Source organism: Xenopus tropicalis, chromosome 2, assembly GCF_000004195.4.
Source record: "Xenopus tropicalis strain Nigerian chromosome 2, UCB_Xtro_10.0, whole genome shotgun sequence".
NCBI lineage: Eukaryota > Metazoa > Chordata > Amphibia > Anura > Pipidae > Xenopus > Xenopus tropicalis.
Genome location: NC_030678.2, coordinates 117,354,512 through 117,376,727, shown reverse-complemented (window position 1 = coordinate 117,376,727; position 22,216 = coordinate 117,354,512). Strand labels below are relative to the sequence as shown.

The following is a 22,216-nucleotide window of genomic DNA, read 5'->3' as shown; positions in this document are numbered from 1 at the left end:
AATTTTTTTTGGTTTTGTTGACCTAGCCACTATGAAGATCTTTTAGGCACTGCTTAATCAGAGGAACAATTAATGCTTAAATGTCATGAATCTATAGGTAAGAACACAGTCACTTCAAAATCAGCTTTACTCACCTTGATCTCCAGGAGGTCCTTGAGGACCTGGTGGTCCAGGAAGCCCTGGTGGAACTAAATCGCATGAAGGACATGCGTCACCTTTATCACCTGAAAAAGTTACAAATAATTGCAATCTTTAAAATAGTATGAATAATAATCAACTTAACATACAAATTATGACTTTGTGTATGCTAACCATCTGTGCTGGCACTCATGTGTAAAGGTTTAGAACACCTTGGTGCAGTTCCAATGAAGTAATATCAACAAGAACAAACAAGCCCCCACTCGTAGGTATTAAGTGGAATAAATGGGTGCTTTAATTTACAAGAAGACGTTTTGGCTAATTGTGAGAAAGGCTAGGGACCTATCCGATAAAAGCACCCATTTATTCCACTTAAGACCTGCAAGTGCGGACTTATTTGTTCTTGTACAGGTATGGGATCTCTTATCCGGAAACCCATTATCCAGAAAGCTCCGAATTACGGAAAGCCCGTCTCCCATAGACTCCATTTTAATCAAATAATTCAGAATTTTAATACTGATTTCCTTTTTCTCTGTAGTAATAAAACAGTACCTTGTTATTGATCCCAACTAAGATATAAATAATCCTTAATGGATGCAAAACAATCATATTGGGTTTAATTAATGTTCTATTGATTTTTTAGTAGACTTGAGGTATGGAGATCCAAATTACAGAAAGACTCCTTGGTCCCGAGCATTCTGGATAATGGGTCCTATACCTGTGTGTATATATAGATATAGATATATATATATATATATATACATACAGATTTTTTGTATATATATATATTTATACTGTAGCTAGATAGCAGATAGATAGATAGATAGATAGATAGATAGATAGATAGATAGATAGATACAGAGTTTTTGTAACAGTGCAACAGTAAATGCAGTAAAAATGCAGTATGCATACACAGGATTTGTGTTTTTGGCAAAGCTTTAACCACCCTTAAGCTGTTTATTCCCAAATAAAAAAATAGGTTTACCAAACCAAGCTCTCCACAAGAGTTTTCAAAGAGTTTTCAAACCCTCAGCCACTGCCTTGGACCTTCTTCTTCCTTGGCAGAACGATGGCAACTCATCAGAGAGTTTCAGAGAGAATTTTTGGAGACGTACCTCCCCTCTATTATTTTTCTAATAACTGTGCCATTATATATATCTATGGCATGCTTGGGACTTGTGGTTTAATGTATAAGAAAACTTTCCATTATTTGGATCAACATACTATACTTAGATACCAAAAAAACGACAGTACTGTTTTTATTGCAGAGAAAGATAAATTCTTAATAAAATAAGAATTGTTTGCTTAAATTGGAGTACTCCAGTATTTCAGAGCTTACTGGATAATAGGTTTCCAGATAATAAATTCCATACCTGTACCTGCCCCCATAATAATGAATATACCATTACATTCCCAAGATGTATATTTATAGAAAATACACTGCACATGCACACAGTTATACTCATACACGGCGAGGAAACTTGCCTACCAGTATCTCCATAAATTATTTAAACTAATTGATAAGTAAACCATTGCCGTGACCATAAGACTCTACCTTACCAGAATATCATACCTTTCTGCCCTCTTTCCCCTTGGAATCCATTTTGTCCAGGATTGCCAGGTAATCCAGGGTCTCCGGGCTGCCCAGATTTACATTCTATGCTTGTATCTGTAAAAACAATAGTCATAGGTTTCAATAATGTTAGTTCTTCAAAATCCAGACAGATAAAATGCAGTTAGTTTAATGTTATTAGGGATTAATATCTTATTTTCTGTGAGTAATTACTGAACATCAGAATAGCACTCCTGGGAGAAAATTCATGAAGCACCCACAGAAATACCTGTAAATATATGAATAATGCGAACTACACATCCCTTTTTTGATAAGTATGTCAATTTATTTTAAATGTAACATCTACTTTCATGTAATGGATCTCCAATTCTTATAGCACTCCTTTTGCTTTAAATTACCATTGCCAACTTTTTGCTGTAAGGAGATTTTGGAAGCAGTAGTTTCCCTCAGCACAGAAAAACTGGTCATATGGCCCAAACTTGGGTATATATTTATCAAATATAAAAATGAGGAATCCAAAAGGATGCCCAAAAGCCTAATATTTTTTCACATTTTTCAACACTCTCCTAACTGAAAACTTCCTTGACAGGAAAGGATGTTTAAAAAGTGACACATTCTGCTCTATGGGGCGTTAGAGCTGCACTCAGTATATATTTAGTGAATGTTTTTCTTGCTTACCTATTGCACCTGGTGGCCCAGGTAATCCAGGAGGACCAGGAAACCCATCTCTGCCTTTTGGCCCTTGAAGGGCTAGTCCTGGCAATCCATGTTGACCCTTTTCACCTCTCTCACCAGGAAAACCTGGTGGCCCAGTAGATCCAGGAAGAGGAACCCCTTAAATGAAAGAATTCAAGTTTGCCTATAACCAATTATGCATAACATATAAGCAGTCTACCAAGTAAGGGTAATTGCAACAAAATGGACTTGAGGAAAGTATGGTAGTCAGGGAATAAATATCATTAATAATAATCACTAGCAGATGGTTTCGAACTGGCAGAAAACAATTCTCTGTACACAAAGCAAGACCAGAGTACTTTCATGTGGTCTTGTATGTTCATGGCAAAATGAATGATGTTTAAATGTATTCAAATTTACAATGCTTAAACATTTATTAATGTAGTTTTACAAATAAATTACTTATCCAGCTCACTGATAATATATGTGTATATATTTATAAAAAAAAAGTTACCTTTTCCCTTCGAAGCATAAAAACAAACAGATAAAATATAAAAAATTATTGAAATTTAAGTTGCTAAGCATGGTTTTTATAGCAGCAATTCCAGTTCACTAATCGTAAGTAAAATGTCTCTATGGACGCCACTATTGGAAGCAGCAGATCAAGGCCATAATTCCTTGGATCCTTTGCATAGTATAGACAGAATACTTTAGGGGTGACAATTTTGGGCCAGTTTTATTTTTACATTAATACTTAAGCCTTTATATACTGTAAAGTAAACATGATATTAAGAGGCACATTTATTAACATTCTGATTTTCGTGGTTTTAGAGTTTTTTGAAACCACAAAATGTCTAATCATTTCTTAAAAGATCAAAATTGAAAAAGCAAATTAAATTGAGGAGCAAGAACAAATTTGTTGTGGTTTTTACAATTTCCTATAAATCTTTGTGGATTTACAAATAACTCTAAAACCTCTAAAACCATGAATGAAATAAAGATTGTTACAATTTGCTCCCATTGACTTCTACACGACCGTGACAGCTTTTAGATGGCCAAGTTTTGTATTAGTGTTTTTTGTGGTTTTGACACATATTAAATGGCATTTAATAATAAATAATAAAATTTGCAAGAAAATAAAAGTATACAAAACTTAAATTGTGGGATAAAGATACATACATTAGTAAATGAGGCCCTAAATGAAATTATGTATGATGCAAGTATATAACACAATTTGTACCTGGGGATCCTGGTATGCCTGGAAATCCCTGTGCACCTGAAAAAAAGGAAAACAAAATTATGAAAAGATACTTGTTAAACTGTTTCAGCAATTATTTTTTAGTAAAACAGGTTGCATTTCTCACATACAAATATTTATACATAAGGAATAACAAATTTTACCTTTAGAATTACAGAGGGGCTGCTGTGTTTAGATATGCTTTAGACTATATTGGTCAAACATTTATACAACCCAAAGTCAAAGCTTTTGACATTATATGAATTAGGTTCATATATGCAACATGTAGCGATGAGCAAATCTGTCCTGTTTCGCTTTGCTGAATAATTTGCGAAACGCGGAAAATGTTGCACGTCAAAAAAATTTGATGCGCGTGCAAAGAAAATTTGTCTCTTCAAAATGAAGAGCACATCAAAAAAATGACACGCACAAGTTTATTTGACGTGAGTCATTTTTTTGCCACGCTTCATTTTAGTTAATACATGTGACAATTATTTTTGATTCGTGTAATTTTTTTGCTGCACACAACTTTTTTTGTCGCTTGTCGAATTTTTTCATGCAAATTTTTGCACCCGTTTCACGAACACAATTCCCCAATGGTGAAACGTGGAATACAGCCACAAATCCATGCGTGGTGACAAATTTTGCTCATCACTAGCAGCATGGTTTTGGTTTGATTGGTTTAGGAAATGCTAGACTAAGACCAGTAGTTTCTCTTTTACTTTGTTTGACCATGTGTTTATTTATACTGTGGTGGCTTTTTTTCTGAACATATTTAAATCAGTAGTTATGTGTTCTTATAAAGAGTTATCAGTTTGTTATAACATTCCACTGCTATCTTCAAGCATATAATATACTGTATATAGATATATAAACTTAATCTATGTGCTATTTTTTAGCATAAAGGTATTTTTCATTTGTAGTGAATAAAGTGTTTTTTTCTATTGACACACTATTACTGCCATTAAAAGGGTTGTTTAAGAGCTACATTAGGAAGATCTACATTTTTTACATATGTTTTATATGTATATAAATTTAATAGAGGTTTATAAGTAATTACCTTTAAGTCCTTTATCTCCCTTGCTGCCAGGAAAACCAGGTAGTCCGCGATCCCCTTTTTCACAAACTTCTATTTCACCATTCGATACTACCTATATCCATAAACATTAAAAGATAAGGATGAGATTATGCTGACTTGATCAAGGGCCATATACTGTAAGGCCTTATCTAGTGAGTCCCAGCTCACTTATTTTTTTCCAGAGGCTGTGGCCAAACAGGTCACTAAAACTTTGTTAATCTCCTCTCTCCCAGGAGCAATGCACCCATTAAGTGGATACAGCAGTATAACTCATAACTCATCAATGACATGCATTACATATAGGGCTACATTCATCAAATCATGAGTTCGAATCCTGAATGGGAAAAATTCGTATTGGATACAATAATTTCTGAAGATCGCAAATATCATGAAAAAATCGTATAAGTCACGATAATATCGTATTGGCGATCCGAAATTTTTGTACCGTACGATTGAAAACAGCAGGAATTGATTGATAAAGGATTGATAAATGTAGGTTATGTTTTAAAGATCTTCAGCCATAAACATTAAAATGTTTAATTAATGTAAACTGAAAGGCTGCTTAGACCAACATTTTTAAGAAGAAGAAATGTGTAAATATTAGTTATTCAGAAACAGCTTTTACTTACAATTCCTGGAGGCCCTTGTGGTCCGGATTCACCCTTTTCTCCCTATATTAACAAATAAAAGAACATAAAATGCAATTAATAAAAAAAAAATTTAAAAATGAGAAAGGTAGACCAGTTACTATAATGTTTCAGACCTGTTGCTGAGAGCCACATGAAAATAGAATTTATATAATATTATTTATTTTTAACATATTATAGAGGGCTTTACATAAATTCTTCATTCATAATCCTCACACCCACCCCAGATAGAGAGAGGATTTGTGTTTCCATTTAAATTGTCGTTAACAATGTATTTGTATTAAAAAAAAAATTCTCACTTTTGTTCCACCAAATCCTGGAGGTCCTGGAAATCCTGGAATACCTGGAACTCCCTAATTAAAGAAATAAGAAACTTTATAATTTGATTTATTATGTCAAATGTTAAACTAGTAAACGTTAATATAACATAGTAATTTAAAGGTGTTGTTGACCTTAATTTCATTTTTTTTAATTTTTTTTTTAATTATTAAGCTTTATATTCAGGAGCTCTTCAGTTTGGAATTTCAGCAGCTATCTTGTTGCTAGGGTCCAATTTAACCTACCAACCAGGCAGTAGTTTGAAAAGGAGAGATGATTATGAATAAAGGAGGGCCTAAATAGAAATATAAGTAATAAAAAGTAATGAGTAAATAAGTGGAGCCTCACAGAGCAATCGTTTTTGCCTGCTGGGGTCAGTGACATTCATTTGAAAGCTGGAAAGGGTCAGAAGAGGAAGGCAAATCATTCAAAAACTAAAATAATTAAAAATGAAGAACAACTGAAAACTTGGTAAGAAAAATATGCTAAAAGTTAACCTGATGGTGAACCACCCCTTTAAGTTAAAAAAAGACACACAAGTTCAACCTTTTCATCTAAATTAAACCTGCCTAACTGAGCAAGAGCAGAGCTAGAGCAGAATTTCTATGGGAACCAGCAATGTCATCTCTTCATTGGTGGCTAGACTGAAGGGAGTGAGTTTAGTAATCTGAGCTGAGAATAGATTCACTGCCTAGCTTGGAAGTGAGGATGCCCAGTAGCCAAACGCCAAAACAAATTCCTAAGGGAGGGGGGCGAGTTGGTTAGAGGAGAAAAGGGAATCCTAAGTGATTAAGGGGATTCTAATGTCAGTATTATATGTGGATTTTTTTAAAAATGTACCTTTCCATTAATTTAATGAGCTCAGGTAGCAGATCTCACTCAACCTCGTAGAAAGATTCCAGGCAGCTCCCCCTCACCCTCCTCCCTCTCCCTGCACAGGCTCAGCCAAAGATCTTTTAGGACAGGCAGGCAGTCTCAACTAAACACAGTCTAAACACTCCTCCCCCTCCCTCTCCCAGCATCTTCACCATAAAAAACCCATAACTCACTAAGAAGAAGGACTCTGAAGACTAAAGAATCAAGCAAATTGACTTTCGGATTAAACTGGAAGCCAAGCAGTCACCACATCGCCTTTTAAAGCTTTGCCTAGTAAATCAGTGGTAACATAAATTAATTAAGGCTCATGTCCGTGCCCTGAAGGACTTTTCTAAGATCAGGAAATCTGGCACAGAAGAACATGTGTACACAAAAGAAGACAAGAAATCCTGTGTTTCTTTTGATAGAGGACTCAGTGCAGCTTTTCTGTGAGTGCTTATGACATAGACCTTTCATAGACCTTTCTGATAAAGCTTACTTAGTTACCTTTCCTTCTCCTTTAAGAATGCATATATTAAAATTGAAAAAATTGTGTTACTATTCCTTTAAGATTAAACCTACTTTTTTATATTTTTTTCTGAAAGATAGAAGCATGTGGGATTTTTTAGATGTTCCACTTATATAATTATACATAGTCATATTTCTCCTTAAGTGCTTCTTCTCCAGTGTAAACATTCACAACTTGAACAGCATTTACCTATAATGGAGATTTTCCATACCCATTACCAGCTTAGCTGCTCTTTGGACAATCTCTAATTCTAAAATATCCTGTTTCCATACTGGAGAACAAAACTGCATAGCATTTTCTAAACTGGGATTTACCAGTGTTTTGTGAAGAGGAAGAATGATAAACTACCCTATGAATCTACAGCTCTTGTACTACAGCTCAAAACCTTGCCCTTGAGAGTGGTGCTGACTGGAACTATTGGTATATCTTATTTTTTACAATTTCCCCTAGGTAAGTAATCCCCAACCAGTGGCTCATGAGCAATATGTTGCTTACCACCCCCTTTGATGTTGCTCCTAGTAGGCCATTTGGGTGGTTGACCATTTTCACATCTATGGCACACATTTTTACATCTATGAGACACAGTAGGAAGGAGGTCCCTGCCCCGTAGAGCTTACAGACTAAGTGGTTGGGTAACATACAGGCACAAATTGGAAGGTAAGAGTGCACTAGGTATGGGCATTTGCTGTTAAGCGCTATGCAAAATAATGTTTTAGTGGCCATCCCTTGGGATTACATGATTCACTGTGTGCACAAACAAACCAAGGGCAGACATACAGTACATGTTAGGTCACATCAGCCAATGAATAGACAAGAGACTTGTCTACATGTGCCTGCACCTGGGTGGATTCAGTGCCTCTGGGTTCAGGTACAACATTTTTTTAAGCATACGGATATATTGTTAGCCTGCGCTTATCCTCAGGCTGACAATACACCTGTTTGACCCTACCCTTTCAGTTACAGCTGCATTATTTCTGGTTAGGTGATCTCTAAGGGAGTACACCGCCCTTAACACAATAGTGACTCAATGGAAAAGATGTAAAAGCAATGTTTTCTGAAATATATATTCCAGTTTAATAGGCTACTTTATATGATATAAACCAGTGCTGTCCAACTGGCGGCCCGCGACCCCCCTCTGTGTGGCCCCCCACCTGTTTGGCTGCTTTGATGGCTTACTCTTGTGTAAGCTTTAAAGAATAAGTAAACCTTTTTTTTCTATGAGTAAAATTACTCTAAACAGCCTCCAGAATTACCTACCTTTGTCCCAGCATTCTCTCTGACCTGGTTCCTCAGTCAGAAGGTATTCTTTTTCTTTGCTTCCTTGTGCAGAGTGAAGCCCCACCCCCACTTCCTGTTCAGGTCTCATAAAAAAAAAATGGCTAATGCTCAGACTGGCTCCTGCTGCCTCCAGGCATGCGCAGAAGGCTCTCCACTCTGACAACCTTGTCAAATTGAAGAGAGAACTGAACAGGAAGTGGGGGCGGGGCTTCACTCTGCACAAGGAAGCAAAGAAAAAGAATACCTTCTGACTGAGGAACCAGGTCATAGAGAATGCTGGGACAAAGGTAGGTAATTCTGGTGGCTGTTTAGAGTAATTTTACTCATAGTAAAAAAAAAGGTTTACTTATTCTTTAAATTGTATCAGTACTGTGATTAACTGCCCCCCTGCATGGTTTACACCTCAGATCCAGGCTGTAATCCCCCTGTGTTGTTCACACCTTTTAATCTCTGCATTGTTCACCCCTGCATTGTTCACACCTCAGGCTCAGGCTCACCCACATTGTTCACCTGTTCACACCTCAGACTGTAGGAGCAGTAAAAACCCACAAATAATCCCTGCACACTACAAAAAGAACATATACTGAGGTGGAACTGCATTTAAAAAGTTTATTAATCTTTAGTTATTGTGCAGACTGTAGGAGCAGTGCCAGCATTGTGTCACTGTATGTCACTGTATGCTGCCTGTGTGCCATAACAGCTGTGATCAGCAAGATAAGTCAAATATTTCTAGGCAATTCTAACATGCATTTTTCATAAATTTCCTCTGTATTTTGCTTGTTATTGATTTTGAATAAGAGATTTTATTCTGTGATAGGAATAGTTTTTTCTCAAAGAAAAAAGTGGTTCATACTTACTTGAAGTCCCTTTTCACCCTGGTCACCGTCTTTCCCAGGTTTGCCCTTAGAGATAAAAATAATGAAAACATACAGGTAATTATAATTTGGTTGTTTTGATTAATAGAAAAATATTGGATAAATAAAACTTCTGAACATTTATTATTCACCATAGTATTTTATGCAAAATCAGCATACTTACTCGAGGCCCTAATGGGCCAGGCTCTCCTTTTTCACCCTTAAAGCTTTGTCCCTAGAAAAAAAAAATGAGTTGCCATTTACAATTACCAATGTTGCACAATTAATGTAAAAAGCTGGATTGTACTAATATGCTATGGCTAAGGGCTTGGTAGTGTCACTCACAAAAGTTTGTCATGGTTTCATGAATGAATCCATGGAAAATTATTGGAGTCATTGGTCATTTTTCACTGTGTTTTCTCATGCTCCAAATGCATTGAAGACAATGGGTATTTTTTCTCTTCCCAAATGCATTGGAATCAATAGGCATTTTTTCTCACTTCAAATGGATTGAAGCCAATTGGAGTTTTGTCTTGTTTTTTTGCACCAAATGCATTGGAATTGATGCATGTTTTCTCCTGCTAAATGCAGTAAAGTCAATGCCCATTTTTATTCAAGAATTTTCTTACTCCAAATGCTTTAAAGTCAATGGGCATTTTTCTCAAGAATTTTCTCACTCTAAATGCATTGAAGCTAATGGGTATCTTTTCGTTTGCTCTTTCTCGCACCAAATGCATTGAAATGTATTGAAGCCAAAGGGTGTTTCTTTTTTTCTTGTGTTTTTTTCTTTGTCCCAAATTCACTGGAATCAATGGGTGTTTCTTTTCTCACACCAAGTGCATTGAAGTCAAATAGTGTTTTTGTTTTTTTTACTGAGTGAAAAAAAACTTGATTTTTATCCCAGCAAAAGAAAACTCATGTCGAAATTTTAGTACAAATTCTCAAAACCTTCCGGCACTCATGAAAACACACATTTCGGCACAAATCCATAGCAGGTGAGACAAATTCACTCAGTCCTATCTCGTTTCTCTCCTCACCGAACATATGATTCCTTAGCACTACTGGCCTATACAGCCAGGATTTAATGTGGAGTCTCAGCAGAAGGAATGAAAAATTTAAACTAACAGATCTTAACACACTTCCAAGTAAAGCCAAGTTTACTTGGAAGTGTGTTAAGATCTGTTAGTTTCAGTGTCTTATTTTTCCTTATTATTCCTTATTTTCCCTGATTAATCCACAGGCAAGCTTCTTCCCCTACTTTTGCACTCTGTGTACTCATCTGCATACAGCACACAGCTTTTCTTTAAACCCTTTTAATTAACAGTTGTTGCTAGAACTTACACACTAGATCAGACATGTAACTCAGGTTAAAGGAACTGCATAGAGGTATATACAGTACTTATACATTGTACTGATTTTTTTTTTTTGGTCATGTAAACAGGTTTTGGCTAACATTCGCATGTTAACAAGTAATAAATATGATTCATTTCTGAACCTCTTCTAAATCCCTGAATCATTTGAAGATTATTTTCAGCTGTAGCATAAATATTTTTTTGAGAAAAAATTGGTTGTGTCTTTGGCCAATAGGTTCAGTGTAGAAGTAGCCAAGGGGCAAATTAATGCAGGGTACAAGTTTACATGTCAGCTACAACATATCTGGAACATGTTTGATTAAGGGGTATGTCCTGAAATGTTGCAGTTGACACCTTAGACTTGGGAATGGGTTGTCCCTTCATTCACTTGTGCCAGTGTACATTTCTTCTAACCATTCCCAAATGTGTGAATCATTTGGGTTCAGTAAAGTGTAGTCTCATGCCATAAGAAATCACAACTACATGTATTATATATTTGTATTATATATGTATTATATATTTCAATATATGGAATTCTAGATATGAGCTATATGTATTTTTCAATTATATTGTGACTTTGGACTTATTGTGTATATGCTAAGAGTGTGTTTAATAATGTGTCTTGTGCCATAGATCATAATGTTCCAATAAGTTTTTTTGCCTTATTGGATAGGACTTGTGATAAGGTCATGTGACCTATGATGCTTTATTAAAACCCAGGTGGGTTAATCAGGCACTTCATGCTTGACAAAGGGAGTGGATGTTTCCGAAACATTAATGTTGCTGTCTGTGATAAACGTCTCGAAGCTACATGCCACATTAAAGAGCAATGCAAACAATTATGGGAGTGCTGTGCCCCATTAAACTGTATGTATTTTGAAGGTGTGGATTTCTTCTTGCACGGGCACCCCTATTTATTCAATATTGAGACACTGGTTGCTTCAGTGGTGCCGCTACAGGTAAATGAAATTGAATTACACATGTATTAGTGGCTATGTATATATTAGTGGCTAAGGATAATAGTTTTAAATGGCTGTCAGATCAAGCTTTTACAGGCCATATTATTCACACCAAGGAAAAGAATACTGATAATTTGTACCAGATTAAAATATATGCTTTTCCCGTGGTATCAACCAAATTCACTTAACTCATTAGGTAAAGGTTTTATTGTTTATGAATGTTATCATGATACTTACTGGTTGTCCACGTTCTCCGTTTTCACCAGGCATACCCTTTTCTCCCTAAGGAGAAGGAAAAGTAAAACATAATAAACATTTTAGTTCAAACGGGCATTCCACTGTTAAATATGTTTATTAAAGTAAAAGTTCATTTTTAAATGACAAGGCCTTATATAATGCAGAATGGTCACTTTAACAAACCCCTGACCTACGTATTATGGCTGTAATATGAATCATGGAGAGAGATTTGCTTTCAGAACCAAAATGCATCAATTAAATATAAATAATATTTTACATCTCCCAGCAGCCTTCACCTAACAGTCAAACTACAATAAGATATTGGTATTGGCTACTCCCAGGAAACTGTAAAAAGATATTTCCTAGTACAACATTGCATAGTGCTAACACAACTGCTGTTGTGGCTAAAATGTATTTCTGAGATGGAAGCTGACAGTAGAATATTCCACCAGTGCCCCAACAAAAAATGTTCCTTTTCTCAGCTTGTAAAATATAAATGTACAAAAATAGGCAGTAACTGCTCCCGAATAGTGTCCATGATCCCCATACTGTTGCTTTTTCAGTTAAATGGTAAATATAACATTATGTGACACTTACTGCTAGCAAAAGTGAACGAACAACTAAAATTCAGTATTCTCAATGAAATATTCTAATAGTACCTTTTCTCCGTAATATACTTGCTCATTCTCACTTCCTTGAGGTTCAGTGGAAGGCTTGCAAGGAGCACCTGGAGGTCCCCGATCACCCTGTTAAAAAATGAATATATAACCTCAATTTAATGCAGAGATCATTCTTCACAGTTTGCATTCATTACAATTGCATTTGGCAGCTCACATTTGTGAATATATATCCAAAGTCTGATTTGCCAGACGCCCTGTATGCTTCAAAAAAGAATGGTGATTGTATGTTTTATGTTATTACTGCATGTTTATCTTTAAATGGCCGGTAGGTGGCAATGGGAAACTATTTTAGATAGGATGTTACATGTGTAGTCAAACAACAGGTGGCAGTATAGTTAGGAAAATAAGCTTGGTGTTATATCCTTAGCCACCAGGGGGTGTTATAGGCAAAAAGGTATAAAAGGAGAACCACACTGAAGTTCTTGGTCTTTGTTGGAGACAACAGCCACATACCAGGTTGAAGGAAGAAAAAAAGACCCCACTCAAGGGAGTAAAAGCAACCTGAGAATAGGTAAGAGAAACGTGGAGCAGGCACTAGGTGTCTGAGTTAAGTTAGGTAGCATGGGCCCAATATTGCTCCAACAAGAGTAAAGGGAATAATTTTCCCGGTATATCTTCCACAAGATAGGGACCATATTGCATATAGCATATTGGGCTCAATTCAGTTAGAAGAGAAAGCCTTAATGCTTATTCAGTAGCAGATTTTCCCATAAAGCCAGATGCAATTCAATGAGGAAAAACTTATCTCGTTGTTTAGGACATAAAAACTCTAAAGTCTATAGGAAAAACAATTGGAACTGAATTAGGAGAAAACATATTTCTACTCAAATGGGATCTCATCCATAAGTTTCCCATGATAAACAATAAAATTAAATTTTCTCATTGATTTGAATCTGCTCCATTGTATTGTAGCATAAAATGTCCAACTAGCAATGACACAACACTTGTACTATAGAATAAAAATGTCAAAAGCAATGGCTGCACACTCATACTATAGGATAAAGTATTAAGTGCAGGTGGCATGAGTGTGACACTTTTTGTTATACATCAATACACTTTTTTATCTTTTAAAATATATTGGGACATAATTAAACACTGTTCTCTGTAGAAGAGTCAAAAGTGTTTTTACTTACCCTCTCCCCTTTTGGTCCATAGAAACTTATGCCCATTTCACCCTAGGTAAGATAAAAAAAAATAAATGAAAACATTCCACCTATAATATAATATCAATTTGCCCTTAAGGTTTTGTATTTGTTAAGTAAGGAAAACTTTTTAAGGATCAGGGGCATCATGCAAACAGCTGCAAACTTGCAAGGAATTGGTAGTCAAACAGTAAGGCAGCTCCCATACACTAATACATTTATGCAGACAAGGTACACTTCATGTAGTTATTAAGTTGTGCCTTACTGTGTTTAATATTGTGTTTTAATATTGTTATTTCTGTGGTTGCTTTAGCAGAAACAGGCATGGATTCGCAGCGAATTCCTGCATTTCGCCATTGGCGAATTGTTTTGCGAAACTTCCGAGAAAATTTGCTGCGGAAAAATTTGTCATACAGATTTTTTCTGTTGCACGTAAAAAAGGGTGCAGGCGCGTCAAATTGGGCGCGATCGCGTCATAAAAAAGCATGGGCGTCAAAAAAAGCACGGGGGACAAAAAAGATGCGGACAACAAAAAAAATGGTGTGACAAATGTGTTTCCCAAATTTTCACTCATCACTAGTTACAGCAGAGCTATAGAGCACAGACAAGAAAAGACCATATTAATGCAATATATTTTTCTCAGCTTTAAACATGGCTTCTAATGTCTACAAATACAGGTACGGGGCTTGTTATCCAGAATGCTTGGGACCTGGGGACCCAATAAGGGGTAATTCAGATCTCAATTATTTAAAAAATTATTTAAACAGTAATTAAACCCAAAAGGGTTGTTTTGGCTACAAAAATAATTAATTATAGTTAGTTGGGATAAAGTACAAGGTACTATTTTATTATTACAGAGAAATCATTTTTACAAATCTGAATTATTTTTGTAAAATAGAGTCTATGGGAGATGGCCGTAATTCAGAACTTTCTGGATAATAGGTTTCCGGATAACAGGTCCCATACCCATACTGCATTTACATTTAAATAAGAACATCCTTTAATCCAGATAAGAAATAGAGGCAGAGAAGAAAGAAAGAAGGCAGAATGACAGAGCTGCAGAGTTGACTTGTAGATATCACTGTGTACAAGACTTATCCTGTATATACCTAGTACAGGTATGGGACCCATTATCCAGAATGCTCGGGACCAAGGCTATTCCAGATAAGGGGTCTTTCTGTAATTTGGATCCACATACCTTAAGTCTACTAAAGAATCAATAAAATATTAATTAAACCCTATGGGATTGTTTTGCATCCAATAAGGATTATTTATATCTTAGTTGGGATCAATTACAAGGTACTGTTTTATTATTACAGAGAAAAAGGAAATCAGTTTTAAAATTCTGAATTATTTGATTAAAATGGAGTCTATGGGAGACAGGCATTCCGTAATTCGGAGCTTTCTGGATAACGGGTTTCCGGATAAGGGATCCCATACCTGTACTTTCTATACTGCTATAACAGTAGAAGTTACTGCTATGTTCGTAATGGCTAACTGAAGCTGTTAATAAAGGACTGTTACACCATACTCATTTCTGGTTACAAAACATAGCACAAAAGATAACATGCAGAAGTATATTTAGAGGGGGTGAAGAAAAGCACATGAAGTGAAAGTAATTAGGATAAAGGAGTGAACACCTACCTTTGGTCCTGGGGCACCATGTGAACCAGGAGGTCCCTAAAAGACATTGGACATTTTATAAGTTTAGGCAAAATTGAAACATTAAAACAAATGAAAGAAATTGTAAACTTTAATTTCAAGTTTTGCTTTAAAGCAAAATATAGAGTTTGGTAAAAAAAATAAAAAAGTAATTGATCGCCTGGTTTTACATTGCTACATTCTTTCTACAAAGTACTGCGTAGATAGAGAATAAGAGCAATCATTATTTAAATCACTGCTGGCCATACAGGCTCATGTTAGAGAGAAAGACTAGTTACAGCAAAACAAAAAAAAGACTAGTTACCTTTTACAATGTAAAGTAGGCTCTATTCAATGTTAAGGCTATCATTAATGTTAATGATATAACCAGATCAGAAGCTGGAAAGCTGTTGTGGGCAATTCTGATGTCATGAATCATTAATGTTATAGGGCTGGTACAGGATACAGCATTTGAGACCTATTGTTCTTCAGGATTTTATTCTACTTTAATTATGATTAAAGGTCACTTACTGCAGATCCTGGTGGCCCAATTGGTCCCATAGGTCCTGGTGTCCCTGGCAATCCAGGTGTACCCTGTGAAAAAAATGTAGACACAGCTTGATAAAGGCCAACTTACATAGCAGCCTGTCTGTGGTATGTGAACAAAGATAATTTACCGGTATTCCGTTAATTCCAGGAAAACCTTTTTCTCCTTTGATCATAGATACATCGATTCCAGTAATATCTCCAGGTTCTCCCTAGAAAATGTAAATAGTTTCACAAATCACTTCATTTTCTTTTTTTAAAAGGCAGATAGTAGCAGACAGTCAAAAAAAGTAATCAGTTGCCTTTGAAGTCACTTCACTTCTGATTTCATGTAATTTCATAATATTATTTATAAAGATAGTGCTCTATCCTTTGCACCTTGTTAAAGTTCTGCACTTCAGAGATGTTGGTGAAACATTCTCTTACATAAGGCAAATCCAATGGGAATAACTGGATTCTGGTCTAGGTGTGCGCTTCTGCCTATAAAAGTCATCTTTGGCTTTGGGCCTGTCCCTCGGCTACTCAGGTGCTGCCAGGTATAACTACACAAGAGTCCAGAGACTCCACAGGGGCATACAAGGAGGCCAACCATAAACTGTAATGAAGGAGATGGTAAGGACAGAACTAAACATAGGCAGGCCAGGTTAGAACCAGGTAACAGCTTTAGAATCATAAGGTAAGTTCCTAAACAGGAACAAGTCATGGTCAAAACCAGGAACCAACACAAGGGACAGGACCAGGGAACACCCAAGAACAAGCTACCTTGACCTACAATAGGCATTGAGTAACTTCAGAGCAAAGGATTATAAAGGAAGGTTGATGGCTCTGAGCACCTGTGGCCAGACTAATAATAGGCAAAACAAACCATCGTTTCCTGAATCCCTAAACCAAAGCACTGGAATTGTTCAAACTAGGACTTGTGAGAAAAGATGCACTATAATGGCTAGCAGAAAGGCTTAGTTGTTTTTATATTTTAAATACCTAAAATCATAGACTATTCCTAGTTAATAATCCCAGGTTCATCACTGACAGTGTTTTTTTTAATAAACTGTGCATCATTAAGTAATAACTGGGCCACAATACATTATATAAAAGCAAAGGGCAAAGTACACCAAAATCAAGAGTTGGTGAATACTTTAATAAGGGGCAAATTTTTTAAATTTTGTTAAAATCTATGCATGGGAAATAATTTCAGTTTTTAACAAAATATGTTCCTGGGTGGGGTTTTTTTGTTTTTGCCTATCTTGAATCAGATTCTTTAGAGGGTGATATATGTTCATCAAATCTAATGTTCAGTAAGAAACGTGCGCCCTTTTTAAAGGTATGTGCACACTGTCATCATTATTCAATGATGATAATTCTTATTAGGCTAATTCCAACCTGAATTCAAAATTCAAGATTATTGCAATAAGTGCATATCCAGATTATTGAGAGAAGGGGACAAGATTAGAACCAGTTCCTAGAACCCCACTGGACCAAAATACAGCCCTGTTTAACAAATGTGTGAAGCATTCAAGGTACTGGAGGAATCAGTCAGAAGGGGCAAATACTGCTTTTGATTGCAATTTACAAATAACTTTATACCACTGGAAATGATTTTATTAATGTAAAATAGACAGTTGCTTAGAATTACATATTGTTATATTATGTAAAAAAAACCCCCCTCCCCCTTGACTTTAATACTGTATCTGATTTCACATCATATATAAACTTCTTTATTAAAAGTATAATCTAAAGCTCTGTAACAATCCAGTCGGGTATCATTTTAATATCACCTCCATCTTATATAAGCTTATGTGCAATAAAATCAATGTACCTTCTGAAACTATTTCTATATTTCTGCAATTACTGTTTCTGCCTGGATTTTAAAGATTTACAGATGTAGTCGACTTCTGGCATATGAAATGAATGTATAAATTTATTTGTATTTCATATTATGAGTAAGCGTGCAAACAAATCTCAGATGCTTGGCTGAGGGCAGTAAATCTGACAGTGTTCCCCAGAGGATGTATGTTTGCCCTGTACCAGATTTCTTAGAGACTTTTCAGTAATATTCTGATCAATCTGAAGAGATTATGGATTTTGCTTCCTTGCCATTCTGAGCTTTGTATATTGCTATCTAATAATAAACCATGGAAGTCACACATGTAACTGAAAACTGAAAATTATTTTAATCTTTATTTTATTATTTATGTATGATTAAGAAATGGCATTTCGTATGCATCAACATGTATGCATTCTCAGCCACGATTTTAATATTCGCGCAATTATAGCAACTTCATGATGTAGTACATAACATCAGTAGTGATTGTCTAAAACTGCTATGATGCTAGTAGCACAAATAGGACTATACTCTTTAAAGGAGAAGGAGAATTAAAATCACTGGAGGTGCCAAATGTTAGGCACCACCAGTTAGTGTAATCACTTACCTGTTACTTCGGGCTGGTGCTCCTATTAACAGAAAATTGTACCAGCCTGGAGAACATGCAGATGAGCGATTCTTTTCCTTCCTTCTTATTTCTCTGTGATCCTGGTCAAACAGCTGCCTTTTTTCACTCTACTGTGCATATGCGGCCAGTGTGCAGAAAGGAGACAGAAGAGGATCGCTCACCTGCATGTACCCCAGGCCGGTCCCCCAAGTGCCCCTAGTGATTTGACCTTTCCTTCTCCTTTACAGGAAAAAACTAGTTGAGAACAATTTTAATGCCCAATACTTTTCACATACTTATTTGATATTCTGGTTTCAGATTATCTTAACAAGTTGCATACAAGTAAATGAGAACTTACTTTTGGCCCTGGTTGCCCAGGTGATCCCTAAAACAAAAGGACAACAGTCAATAAGAATATAAAATATTTTTACTTATAATATTAGCCTTTTAACTACACAGAAGTAATGCAGGCAGATTAATTCATGAAATAGTGTGCCTATCTGAAAAACATTCCTCTGGCTGTACTGTTTAACAGACCATTGTTTTACTAAATGCAGCTTTGTGGATTTTATAGTTCCAGCTTCTATCTAAAGGTGTTAACCAGAGTGCCATGGGTGGCAGTAGGGTGCCAATCCTTCCGCCAAACACATTATTTTATTTATTCTTACATCACCTCAGCCTTAAACAACTAAGGCACTGGCACATTCACTTACTCTGACGCAGTGTGATGAAGTGAACTTCGTCATGCCATGTTTTTTTCCCACAGTGCATTAATTTTTTCACAAAACTCATTCATTATTGCACACCAATTGCATATGACTCTTGCACGCCGTATCCAATTTGTCAAATTGCACACAACTGTGCATATGCTTTGCCGCAAAGCAGACACAGTAAGGCTGATGCCACACCAGGCGTAGGGCTGATTTTTTCGGCAAGCGGAAAAACGCTTGCTGAAAATTCAGCCCTACGCCTGCTACTTGTGCCTGCACCCGAATGAATGAGATACGCTCGGGTGCAGGCACATGTAGCCGATATACGCATGAAAACGCGAGACTTTGCATTCTCACGCGTTTTCATGCGTATATCGGCTACATGTGCCTGCACCCGAGCGTATCCCATTCATTCGGGTGCAGGCACAAGTAGCAGGCGTAGGGCTGAATTTTCGGCAAGCGTTTATCCGCTTGCCGAAAATTTCAGCCCTACGCCTCGTGTGGCTTTAGCCTTACCTTGAATATTTTCACAGTCTGTCTTGCTTCAGTTCGGATGTTCACTCACATCAGTTCCAGAGTTCAAATGACATCTGTGCCAAATTCTTTTGGCGCAAGTGCGCTGCGTCAATTGACACATGCACTGAGGGAACTCTGAAGCTACCGCCTGGTCAGGAGGTAACATACCGTCAGGGTTCACACAATTCTGAATGGAAGGCAAGGATTGTAGCTGATGAAATTGGTTTTAGATGCAATTCACTATGGGGAAAAGCACAAATTGCGCACTGTGTCTGCAGACACAGAGCTGTGAACTTTTCTGGAATAAAAATTCGAAAGTTTGTACCAGGTCTAGTAGTCTATGGCACCCAATCAGTGAGCATCATCTGTTTGCAAACACATAACATAGTAAATGAAATTGATGAAAGACACACATCCATTAAGTTCAACCTCTTTACCTAAATAAAACCTGCCTAACTGCTAGTTGATTCAAAGATAGATGAAATAATCCTATCTTAAGCTTCTCGGAGTCGGAAAAAATCCTTCCTGACTCCCAGTCAGATCCGTTCCTGGGTCAACTTGGTAACAGTACGTTGGTATTTTCTAAAAAGGCATCCAACCCTTTCTTAAAACAATCTAATACCTGTATATCTGCCAACACAGCCTCTGGGAAAGAGTTCCACATCTTTGCAGTCCTGACTGTTAAAAATATCTTTCCACTTCTTACGGAACCCTTTTTTCTTCTAATCTAAATGGATGTTTGCTGGAAGGACCTACTGGTAAGTACAGCATCTGCCACTGACAACTTAAATGAATTGATCCTGTAACTGAATCCTCTACTGTACACACTGAGGAAAAAAGTTTATACACATTTGCTTCCCTTCTAACCAATATATCTCCAATTTTAATGGAGCCACACTCAACTCAGCTCGCATCTTTTATTACTGATATACTTAAAAAAAAAACTTTTGGGATTAGCCTTTGCTTGGCATTCATTAAGTTCTTCATTTCCTATTTTTGCCTTCCTGATTGTTGCTTTACAACACTATCTATAGTATTTATAGATCCTTAAATAAGTGCCTGATCCCTCTGAATTGTAACTCTTAATTCCTTCCTTTCTTAGTCCTTTTAACTTCTTTACATCTGATTGGTGGTTATGGACTACTTGACTTGATTAAACATTGTGACATCTGTTATGCTACCCCTTTTTTGTTTAGGAAGTCTAAAGTTGTAACATAGCAAGGCAGCATGAGCAATGAATATCCAATGAAAACAGAGTATCTATACAGCTGGGCAGTCAGCAGAGGAAACCATATCTTGCACAACACTGGCAGAGAAACCAGGCAATTGATTAATTTGCTTTAATTTGTGACAATAGAAAATAATAAGTTCAGTGACTTTTCCAAAATATAACACAACAGTGTTATCCTTCTTCTAGAGCGATTAGAACACAATTAATCTGCTGATTGCCATTTGAATTACCAATGGTTTATACAGAAAATAATTTAAGAGCTTAAAAGTATTACTTACAGGATAACCAATTATTCCTGGAAGCCCAGGTGGTCCGAGGGGTCCTCTGTCACCCTAGTATAAACATCACAAATCAGCAGTTACCACATCCCTGACCTTTCAGCCCACAATAAACCTACAATTATAGGCTGACAACAAAGCAAACTGTTGTTCTGTAATAGAAAGATACAGAAACTGATATACTTGGTATACAGAGACCGGCAACATTTGGCAGCCTTGATGTTGCAGACCTGCAAATGTCAGCAGACTTCTGATAGATCAACTGTTGATGCTATGAAAGTTTCTGCAACATATGGGTTACCAGATCTTGCCTGCCACCAATCACGATCGGAGTCCTGTGTTACATGCCATACATAAATGAACAATTTTCTACCTTAGTGCCATTACACCCTGGAATCCCAGATGGACCTGGTGGACCATCTTGCCCAGGTATACCCTGTAAAAGAAAAAAAGATACATTACAAAATATATTATGATATGGTACAGTGTAGGATTCATTGTATTAATTATACATACAGGAAGACCTGGATTTCCTGGGAATCCATGCGAACCAGGTGGACCCTGTAATTAAACAAAAAAAGTGAATATGAGATCAAAATGACCAAATAAAATATATGGAGATAACTGATCTGCATTCAGTGAAAAACTGAAACTTAAGTAGATTTGTCATGAGCAGCCTCAAGGTGGCAGCATTATAAGACTTTTTTTTTATAATTCACCCCTCTGCATGCACAAGGCATGTTTATACATCTAAATCCCTTCATTATATCTGAGATTAAATCTGTGATTTAAATATCAGCTTGCAAAAAGTGTATTTACTGCAGTCATTCATTGTGTTTTAGGTTCTTCTTTCACATTTTTGTGAAGGGGACATTTTAATTGTTTACGCTTGAAATTAGGACGCAACATGTACACACATTGTGCAGCATACATTGCATATTGTGTCAGATATTAAATATGACTATAACAAGCTGTTTGCAATGAGTTTAATGGCAGTAACAAATACGGACTGTTCCTAAAGGTTTGATGCTGACTCACTTAAAAAGACACAGCTTGACTTGAATAGGTGCTATACAGGAACCAAAAGCACAAGCATCAATCTTTTCCCATAATCATAGGCCCTCCTTCACATTACAATTTAAATTAAGCAAGCTTAGCAGAGATGGTAATATAAGCAACTTTTGGCTTTATTTATTTCTGATTGTTAAAAGTTAGTGGCACAATGCAGATATAACAGCCGGAAATCTACAATTTATTTGAATTTCCACGCATTACAGAACTTTAGATTAGTGCTGCATTGTTTCATTTTGACA

The 22,216-nt window shown here is 36.4% G+C and overlaps 1 protein-coding gene across 1 annotated transcript in view; it reads right to left on the bottom strand.

The window, feature by feature from the left end:
• col4a1 (collagen, type IV, alpha 1) overlaps nt 1-22,216 on the bottom strand; it is a 102,304-nt gene that overhangs the window by 33,899 nt on the left and 46,189 nt on the right. Inside the window, exons 5-23 of the mRNA XM_002933018.5 lie at nt 21,420-21,464; nt 21,277-21,339; nt 20,904-20,957; nt 18,527-18,553; nt 15,871-15,951; nt 15,725-15,787; nt 15,197-15,232; nt 13,544-13,585; nt 12,390-12,476; nt 11,731-11,775; nt 9,367-9,417; nt 9,186-9,230; nt 5,648-5,701; nt 5,331-5,372; nt 4,684-4,774; nt 3,627-3,662; nt 2,390-2,545; nt 1,712-1,807; nt 135-224 (exon numbers count right to left, since the gene is read on the bottom strand). Coding sequence (XP_002933064.3) covers nt 135-224; nt 1,712-1,807; nt 2,390-2,545; nt 3,627-3,662; nt 4,684-4,774; nt 5,331-5,372; nt 5,648-5,701; nt 9,186-9,230; nt 9,367-9,417; nt 11,731-11,775; nt 12,390-12,476; nt 13,544-13,585; nt 15,197-15,232; nt 15,725-15,787; nt 15,871-15,951; nt 18,527-18,553; nt 20,904-20,957; nt 21,277-21,339; nt 21,420-21,464 — 1,204 coding nt within the window. The remainder of the gene's footprint in view (nt 1-134; nt 225-1,711; nt 1,808-2,389; nt 2,546-3,626; nt 3,663-4,683; nt 4,775-5,330; nt 5,373-5,647; nt 5,702-9,185; nt 9,231-9,366; nt 9,418-11,730; nt 11,776-12,389; nt 12,477-13,543; nt 13,586-15,196; nt 15,233-15,724; nt 15,788-15,870; nt 15,952-18,526; nt 18,554-20,903; nt 20,958-21,276; nt 21,340-21,419; nt 21,465-22,216) is intronic.